The sequence below is a fragment of the Symphalangus syndactylus genome, chromosome 14 (assembly GCF_028878055.3).
Source record: "Symphalangus syndactylus isolate Jambi chromosome 14, NHGRI_mSymSyn1-v2.1_pri, whole genome shotgun sequence".
NCBI classification, from domain to species: Eukaryota; Metazoa; Chordata; class Mammalia; order Primates; family Hylobatidae; genus Symphalangus; species Symphalangus syndactylus.
The window spans coordinates 31,734,735-31,745,083 of record NC_072436.2 but is presented as its reverse complement, the minus strand read 5'-3'; the positions used below and the strand labels follow the sequence as shown (position 1 = coordinate 31,745,083).

The window sequence follows — 10,349 nt, the reverse complement described above, 5'->3', positions numbered from 1 at the left end:
ATGACTCCCCATGTGTTATCAATCACTTTGCTAAGAAAGAAACATGCGTATTTACCAGAAGTCTTTTGGAGACATGGTAATGTGATAACTTGTAGGAATCATTCCAATGAGAGGAGTTTGGAGAATTCAGGTGACTATTTGGGGGCTTTTTCCCCCTTTCTCAGTTCACAGCTGAAATACTATCGCCACTTTTTAATAATGGGACAGAGGTCCTGTTTTTCCAACTTGAAAAAGTCTAAAATGAGTAAAATATTTTGAAATTGGTTCTTTCTTCTATTAAAAAGACTGTCAGTCATTTTCAATGCAGTATGAAAGTGAATGAAAACAAGAGGAAAAACAAACCACAAAATAAATATGTGAACTCTAAAAATGACAGAATTATTTGGGTATCATCTATTTTATTGCTAATCTCTAAAAGCAAACCAAAACATAATGCATTTTTTAAATGAATTTTCAGGAAGATGCTCTAATCTTTATTAAGTACATACTTAAAAAAAGAAAACATACTTGAGATGTCAAGATTAAATGTGTTTATTTCGAGTTAGTTAGTGAATACAATGGTATATTAGATACCAGCACTCCAAGCTACACCTATGTATTTGCCTCTAACTTTCACACGTTGTCAGTTTCCTTCCCTCTAATATTCCACCACTGGGCCTTCTATTTCTAGCAAAATCATAGTTCAAATTAAAAGAAAAAAATGAAAGCAAGATTGGTCACCGTATTGTGCTTCCAGTGCCCCCAGAAGGATTTTAATTGTCTCAAATAGCTGTTTATTGTTTTCAGTAAAGGGGGGAAAAAAAAACATGATCACTAGTAATGGCACAACTAGAAGAGGAAACAGAATGCAGATTAAAAGAAGCATTTTAGGCTGGACTAGTTAATTTCCCCTCAGTTAAAAATCGACATAATATCACAGATATAGACTCAAGGTTAAATTGTTCAATTTGTGGGCCACACACTTAAGCGTATTGGCTAGTACATTTTTGCACTGAAACAGAAGCAATACAAGTTTTATGTTCTACCATTACACTTCCAGATTTTTCACTTATGAATATACCTGCCAACCTAATGATTCTTGCATGCATTAGAGTTTGCTTTTGTAGAGTTAAGTTTATTTTCCCCATCCCTCCCACTCCCATAAATATTGCGCCAATGCGAACTCTGTGCCCAATTTTATGAGAATGTTGCAAAGGACAGCTCTGTGCCACCTCAGTACAAGAATGTCCTGTCTCCTTCCCAGGCTACAGATGGATCAGTAGTATTGATCTCATCTCATCTTACATGCAAACAGACACTGTTCCCTTAATTTCCCCATGCCAGAGGCATACGAGCCGGCAGGTATGCATACAAAAATGGAATTAAAAAGAAAAAGAAAGAAAGAAAAGAAAGAAAAAGCTTTCTTGTCAAAACCTATCGTCCTAGAAGGAATCCATTGCTTTGAATTCACTTAAAGCCTGTACAGGCGAAATGTGTTTCTTCTGAGAACCTCGTCGAACTCGTGTCTGGAATTCTTCAGGCTTTTCTCTCTTCACAAGGGGCTTCTTCTCTGGAGCCTTCATCTTCCAAGACACAACAGGTGAGTTGACAGCTGCTGTCCCATAGACCTTCTGGTATTTGGTTGAGGCCACATAGGATGCTTTCACCGTGAGGACAACAGCATTCATCAGGTTTTTAGCTGCCTGGATAAGCGATGTGGCACTGTCCAGCTAGAGTAGGAAAAGAATGAGATACATGTGGGTTAACGGAGGCCCCAAATTCGCAAGATGGTGATGTACTTTCACAGTTAAAATAATGTTTTCCTTGTGCAAATAAATAGTATTGCTGAAAAGGAGCAAATTATCACAAGTTAAGGTTTTTAAAATCTCAATACAGCTAATGGCAAAGCCCTCATCTTAGCAGGTAGGAATTCCAAGGTAACAAAAGTTTTCCAAAGTGGAACATCTCATATTATTACATTAGGGTAATTAGCAATGGTGACATTTACTCAAATGTTGGACAAGCATTTGGCAGACACTAAAGATAAAAAGTTATAAGGGGTTACATCTCAATTTTATGGCCCAGCCAATGGAAGTATCTATCTATAGGCTATTTCTGTATCTTGAGCTCAGGGTTGGTGAGGATACAGTCATTTAGGCAGAATAATAATCCACGGGTGTTCTTGCTTCTGTGAGGTGTTAACTGAACTTGGACTATCAATTTAACTATTAACAGGTCTTGAATATACCGTCTATATAAATACTGATACTTATGTCAGGATCTCACAGCATTCAGTGAGCCCTTCCCATCCATGCATTAATGAAATACTGAGTATTTACTATACGCCAAATACTATTATGAGAAATTTGTATTTCCCCACTTAGCTCTCGTTAACAACTCTATGATATAGGCATTATCATCATGCCCTTTTAGAATGAGAGAGCTGATACATGCAGAGGTCCAGTAACTAGCACAGGTTTTAGTCTTTAAAGATACTACTCATCTATACTGCCACCCTGTTGGATAGGATGGCTTTTAAAAATGCCATGACAGCCGGGCGTGGTGGCTCACGCTTGTAATCCCAGCACTTTGGGAGGCCGAGGCGGGCGGATCACGAGGTCAGGAGATCGAGACCACGGTGAAACCCCGTCTCTATTAAAAATACAAAAAATTAGCTGGGCGTGGTGGTGGGCGCCTGTAGTCCCAGCTACTCGGAGAGGCTGAGGCAGGAGAATGGTGTGAACCCGGGAGGTGGAGCTTGCAGTGAGCTGAGATAGAGCCACTGCACTCCAGCCTGGGTGGCAGAGCAAGACTCCGTCTTAAAAAAAAAAAAAAAAAAAAAAAATGCCATGACAAGTCACAACTTGAGAATAGGTTTAGAGGCCCATCACCAGACTTCCAGGCCAGGAATATTTTGGGTTACCTTTTTTCTGTCTTTAACTAGTTAGTGTGGTACGTACTGTATACTAGATCATTCAATATCTGCTTCAACCTTCTTCTTGCTTCACTGCCTGCATCACAGATGGTGGGGTTACATCTCAATGTTATAGCCTGACCAATGGAAGTACCTATTTATCTATACACTATTTCTATATCCTGAGCTCGGGATTGGTGAGGCTCAAAAATGCATTTCCTAGACTCTCCATCAGCCAGGATTCTACATGTGACCTAGTGAAAGAGAAGAATTAACAGCTGAACTGCAAATATTATTCCAGCCTCAGGGATGTTTGAGCATAGTCTGATCTTTTATCAAACTTCTTGTAACATCAACTAAGGAAATATATCAATTACAGTTAACTGAAGGAAGCAGAGATGTTCCTAAGTATGCTGTTCCTAGTTGTAGAGATTATTTGTTGTGTAGCCTGTAATTCATGAACTGTAGCTGCATTAAGCCTTCTGTGGGCTAGGTGACTAAGAAAGTGTTTAAACTGAGAGACTGTAAATCTTATGATTCTCCTGTCTGATGTGACTGGTATTCACTTTAGCTTTGTGTCATTTCTTACTAACAAACAAAATATGTCCCATGCAGTATTGAGGTTATCAGAAGTTGTATCTAACACCACTGTGATACTGTTCCTTTGGCTGCTTTTTGTTCCATATCCCTTATTTAAGCTAAATTAATGTTGTGCTGTGTTTTACAAAATGTCAATCAAATGAGCTCAATTTTTCCATCACCAGAAAAGCTTGCAGTCTGACCACTGGGGAAAACAATGGAAGATGTTTTATATAATTGCTTTGTGAATTAACTCAACCAAATGGATGGAGTAACCCACTTACTTGAGCACTTCTATTGTGCTGTACAAAATGCACATATACCAAAATCACTGCTGAACCCCATACTGTTTTGTTTATACAGCCTAAATTTCTAAAGATAGCTAAGGAAAAGCAAACTCTAGGTTATTCGTGTTAACAGGAGAGAAGCCAATAATGAATTAGTGGGGTGGTTCTCAAAGCCTAGTACCTGAGGTGCAACAGCATCAGCATCACCCGGGAATGTTAGAAATCGCATTTATCAGGCCCAATCCAAAACTTATTGAATCAAAACCTTGCAATCTTTGTTTTAACTAGCTAGCCATCCAGGAGGTTCTGATACTTGCCAAAGTTTGAGAACCACTGGATTAATGAAACCTAAAGACTGTCTTGATGATTTACTTTATCCAGTGATTTCAGGACATCTGTCATACACAAGTTTGGTAATATCATAGCCAGTTATCTCTCTGAATTTTACTTTTTCGTCTTTCCCATCTTACCCCCAGGTAGAAGTGTAAATAACGAAGGACAGAGATGAGACAGCAAAATGTTGGGAACAATCAGGAGCAGATAAGTCATGGTTTCTTTAGAAGCGAAATACCTAACACCTTTGGCCAATGCACAGTTCTCTGTAAGTCTGTCAGGTTTCAAAAATGAGTAATGTTAATTCATAAAATTAGTTAATTCTATCACATTCTATGAGTAAATAAAGGGTAAAATATGACAGGGATGTTTTGTTGATTTGCTTTGGGCAACAGAATTAGTAGAAGTAAGAACAAGATGATATATTTGCTATTGTATTATTAAATGGTTCCCAAAGAGTGAGTCTTGGGAGAATTGAGTTGGACTGAAGAGAAGGGATTACAAGTAAATTTGGAGATTTTTACCACAGATTCCATTTTCAGATAGATGGTGTTTAATTGTGCAGCAAAAATATGAGAACCTGTCTCTTCTTCAGAACCCCTTTGCTTTTCAAGCCTGTTGCAGGAATCCTGTAAATAAACCTAATACATTGTTTGAGAGTGAGATAGCTCTGAAACATAAAGCCAAGAATTTTATTCAAGCCACCTGCTAAGGCAGATCTTGAATTTGCAGCAAGGTAAAGTGAAGAGGTGAGAGATCCAGCCAACTGAACTGGAACAAATATTTCCACAAACAATAAGCCCAATTTAAAGTTAATACAAAATTTGACTTTTTAAAAAAGTTGAATTTCCAAAGGCTACATTTTGCCCTTTTCTGTAGATGCACTTTCATGATTTAGATCATTATCGGCACAAATCACAATTCTTTCCAATTTAAAAATGGGTTTCTTTATGCCTTTCCAAAATGGTGCCAAAACTCTGTTTTCCAATTGGCAAGGTTGGCTAAAACTTCACTTCCTAAAGAAAAGATATTAGAATAAAGCTGCACGACAACATTTTTTAAATACCATGTTTAGGAACATTTATTGAACATAGTTGCATTCTATTTTGTGACTTATTGTAATGATGGCATTTTCAACAAGATATGTAAGTGAATACATATAAGTTTTCATAATAATCAAAATTCAATGAGCACTTACTAGATGCCTGACATTGAGTCCTTTTAATTGTGTGATTTTCAAAAATTCTTGAAGTAGGAGTGATGATTACTCCCCATTTAATAAGTGAGGAAGTTGAAGCTTAGGGAGGTAACGTAAGTTGTCCCTGCAGTCATTGGCAAAGTAGGGATTAGGACCAGTACTATCTCTCTCCAAAGCCCACTCATCTGAACCCCACCATGCAGCAATGTTCCCCCGAAGCATCACTTAATCTCTCAGGTCTTGTTTTTTAGTTATTACCTATCCAAAATGAACTCTTTTCTGCTAATGAACAGGCTGGAAGCCTGTCCCCTAAACCTGGCAACATCCTTTTAACATCATGGCTATGTCTGATAAGAGCCTCAACTCTCACAATCTGTGATTCTTAGTCTCATCCTCATAGCCCAAATCCTTGCTGACTATAGCCTATGACCTCAGGTATGTTGCTGTCCAGAGCTCAGCCCTTCCTTGTTCTTCCTGGCCTTGAGTCACCCTTATGGAAATAGACACTGGAAACTGATCTCTGCTAATTTGTCTTGGACTTGCTCCATTATTCTGAAGCATATTTATACTAGGCAGGGCTTAGCTACTCTTACTAGTCATCTAATCCTTTACCTGGTCCAGTCTTGCTAGTTTTAAAATGGCCTCAAAAATCAACCACCTCTCAGCCCTTCCTCAAGCTGACCTGAATTACGGTGACAGGCCTTTTCAGCAGAAAGACATATCCATCTTTTCCTGGTTAAGGGCCTTTTATATTCCTATAGGATATCCCATTAAGTTTCTGTATCTAACCTAAGAGAAACTGCTTATTTTCAGCTAGTTTAAAAACAAGGGCATACATTTAACAAATTAGACCATGTGCTGTTTTCTGAACTAGTTCCCTGAGTTTCATTTATTTCATTCTATCTCACAACCAGCCCTGAGACAGGGCTTGACCAATTGAGACTTAGAAGCATATAGCTTGCCCATTATCCCAGTGCTAACATGTGGTGAATCCAAGAGGTAAACCCAGGCCATCCAACCACTGAGCCCATGCTCTTACCATTCCTCCATGATATTTCCCAGAGCCATCCAGAGCAGATGAATCCTCAGCCCCCAAAATCTACCAAGATCTGCTACACTCATTCTCCCTATTCCATCTCATAGGTATCTGCTGTCCCTAACCACAGGAATTAGACTTCTCCTAATTGTTATGATTCTTTTAAAATATCAAAATATTATGTCTAAAAGAAAACAGATGTTTCCTCCCATCTTGTGCTATTATAGTCCATGAAAAGCAAATAGGGGCAGGAGAGCTGTTTTATAGGCCTTTCTATAGGACATTGTCTTTTTTTTCCCTGCCTCTATTCCTACTCTTCTTAATACCACTCAACTTCTAACAGATTTCTGTTCTCTATACTTTCCTCATTTTGTGCTTTGAATGGGCAGAAAGACTGGAGCAAAGACTTATCTGAATTGTGATTCTTCCATTTATTGATATTGGTGCAGCCTAATTCCTTCTATCATCGAGGCTGAAGAACATTGTAATAAGTATTTGAAATGACTCTTGTACAGCTTATGTTATCATCTGAATATTTCTGAAAGCCTATGTCCTTAGCTGCATGCTACTTCATTCAAACAGGACTATGCTGCAACAGATGTTCAGTTTCAACAGAAACAGAATTCGACTGCAGAAGTCAACCACATTCTTTCAAAGGAAAGTGCAACTACACCTCTTGAAATTTTGAATTATCACTGACTTTTTATCCTCCAGTCTATCCCTACATTTTTCCATCTACACATTCATCCAAGTATTTCTTCAGACACCTACTGAATACTTTTTGCCAACTACTGTGCTTAAGTGTTGGCACAAATAGACATAAGCACTGAAACACAAGAGCTCACAGTACAGTGAGGAAAAATAGACACAAACTAAAGGTTTTAACACTGTATGACAGTGTTTTAGTAGGATGAGAGATGCTAAATGAACAAAAGGAATAGCAATTTACCTTGAGTCAGGTAGGGATAGGAGAGGGGAAACAAACAGCTTCATTGTGGGCATGAAATCTAAACACTCTTTACTAAGAGGTTGTTGGTGACTGAATGGTTAACAGTGATGAGGAAGGGCAATTCTCAAACACCTAACTAGTCCAGCTTAGTATACATTAATGCTCTTAACCTAGATTGTAGAAATAAGAAGGATGTTGAAGTGCTACAATGCTGAGTATAACTTTGGACATACTGAGTTTGAGGTGTGTGTGTTGCATCTAGGTGATTTATCAGAGGGCCAGTTGTATCTATGTGAGTAAATATTTAAAAAATCATGTTTTGCTTATATTGATCTTCCCAATTGTTTCATGTATGGTGGTGTTCTGCATACTGTAGGTGTATGTTTGATTTTGTCCTTTCATATTCCTTACTGTTTTTACAAAGATTAAATCCATACACAAAAGTTCAATAAATTTACCAAAAAATTTCTCAGCATAAGACCTTTAAAATCAATATTAATATCCTTTTAATAATCTAAGATATAATCAACATGTATTTTACTTGAATGGAAAATAACCTTCCTTGGTTATGTAGAGAATAATTAAGTAATTAATTAGCAATCTTTTACCCTTCAGAATGGTGAACTTCCTGAGGTAAGATAGAAATAAAATAAATGCTATTTAGTAACAGCTTGCTTTAAAAACAAACAAATAATAGTATTGTCAAAAGTGAAAAATAATATAAAACGGGTAGGGGACACATTGCAGATGATATGACATAGTACATGTCTTAGAATGTTAATTTGTGGAGGCTGGGCATACGATTAAAGAAGAGAATTAGGATTTGACTGTTTTCTGAATTCATATATTGACAATATGCATGGAGAGAGAGAGAGATCCATTTTCACACTGTATGTCTTTTTTCAAAAAAGCTGATCATCTACTAACAAAAATTAATGAAACATAAATGGCAGTTCATGAAAATCCAAAGCACAAAGCAATCTGTCAGTGGATTAAAAATAATGCAAATGTCATGGGACTGCTGGCTAAGCTAAATAGAATAAAATAAGCCAAATCCATTTGGAAGGTGATTTTGAAATAAAAGAACTGAGGTGTTTGCTTTGATTACTTCAAATGGCTTAGCAATGCCTGGAAGAAGGAACCAGTTCCATTTGGGCCTTGCTATTTTATTTTCATTATTGTAAGTCAGAGCCAATGACACTAATGAGTTTGATAATGCTAAAATATTTCCCTAAATATGTGTAAGGTCCACTTTAGCCTTTTGCAATATTTTAAAATGGGAATAACATAGCTTTAACATATAAGAACAAGAATGATTTTAATGGGGTTATTCTAAACATGTTCAGACCTAGAGTAGGTTTTCAGGGGAGGAAGTTGTGATGGGAGAATTGGCAATAAATTGAAAGCAAACACCTCAAGAAAACTGGAATCTTTCCACTGGAGCTGGTCATTTATTTATATTTAAACTGCTACCTCCCTCAAAGGAGCCACAAATTGCTTGAAAGGAAAAAAAAAAATTGCTACAAGTCAGCTTTGCTGTTAATGAATTAGAGGTTAGAAACCCAGAGCAATGGAGCCTATTATCCTCCAAGAAGAACACTTCATGTTTTAAAAATCCATGAGGCTTTGAAGAGATATTTGATGTCCTTAGAAACTGTGACACCTTTGAAATACCTTGAAATATCTGTGTACATTTTCCAGAGTCTGTATCAATAACACTTTTTAAAAAACTCTAGAAAGTCCAGGATAATAAATAACTCAAGCAAACAAAGACATGGTGAAAAGGTTCAGCCTAATCGCATCTTTTCCCACTTAAGTTATCTCAGAATGTTTATATGCTCACAAAAAGACATTTCCTTGATAGCAAGCTCTCATTTCTATGTTGGAGTCTACTCACTCTTTCTCATCAAACAAACTCTCATCCATAGTGTCCATGCAGGCATTATTAATCACTCAGGCACCTTGCTCCCTCAGAACCCGCTGAGTAGCGTGGGAAAGGAAACTTCTCTACCTCCCAAGAGGGCATATTTTAACAGGGTTGTCCAAAAAAACTTGATTCTGTTTATGGCACAGATATATCATCCACTGTATCACTACTTCTATATTTGAATTAACTTGTTTGATTTCTATTGTTTTCTTTGCTAGCTATCAAATATTGTCTGATACTGACTTATTTTTTTTTTTTTTTTTGAGATATTGTCTCGCTGTCACCCAGGCTGGAGTGCAGTGGCACAACCTCAGCTCACTGCAACCTCCCCCTACTGGGTTCAAGCGATTCTCCTGCCTCAGCCTCCTGAGTAGCTGGGATTACAGATGTGTGCCACCACGCCTGGCTAATTTGTGTATTTTTAGTAGAGATGGGGGTTTCACCATGTTGGTCAGGCTGGTCTTGAACTCCTGACCTCATGATCTGTCCACCTCGACCTCCCAAAGTGCTGGAATTACAGGCGTGAGCCACCGCGCCTGGCCAACAAATATTTTTATCTAAAGGATGTTGCGTTTACGCTTTTGTTTCCACAGCTGATTTTAAAGACATATTGTGCACTTTTTTGTACTAATACCATATCATGAGTTGCTAATTAATGAAATCATTAAGGAGAAGATTTAAGTATTAACAGAAATGCAAAACATTTTGGGGATGATTTTAAATCAGGTGATAAAAATTGCCTGCATATTTTAACAAGGAAGGATGGTGTTAGAGGTAAAAGTGACCATCACAGATATGTTGTATTTATTGTTAACACACACACACACACACACACACACATCAAGGCTGGGCATGGTGGTTCATGCCTATAATTCCAGCATTTTAGGAGGCCGAGGTAGGTGGATCACTTGAGGTCAGGAGATCGAGACCAGTCTGGCCAACATGGTGAAACCCCATCTCTACTAAAAATACAAAAATTAGCCGGGTGTGGTGGCAGATGCCTGTAATCCCAACTACTGGGGAGGCTGAGGCAGGAGAATCACTTGAACCCAGGAGGCGGAGGTTGCAGTGAACTGAGATGGAGCCACTGCACTCCACCCTGGGTGACAGAAAGAGACTGTGTCTCAAAACAAAACCACATTAAAAG

At 37.9% G+C, this 10,349-nt stretch overlaps 1 protein-coding gene across 13 annotated transcripts in view; it reads right to left on the bottom strand.

The window, feature by feature from the left end:
* Positions 1 to 515: 515 nt before the first annotated feature.
* CTNNA2 (catenin alpha 2) overlaps positions 516 to 10,349 on the bottom strand; it is a 1,423,217-nt gene continuing 1,413,383 nt past the window's right edge. For 12 of the 13 annotated variants that reach the window (XM_063616606.1, XM_063616605.1, XM_063616604.1 and 9 more), the window contains one exon: positions 516 to 1,709. In XM_063616606.1, the coding sequence (XP_063472676.1) occupies positions 1,422 to 1,709 (288 nt within the window). In that variant the 3' untranslated portion in view covers positions 516 to 1,421. The remainder of the gene's footprint in view (positions 1,710 to 10,349) is intronic. The other variant, XR_010115398.1, reaches the window with a different exon arrangement.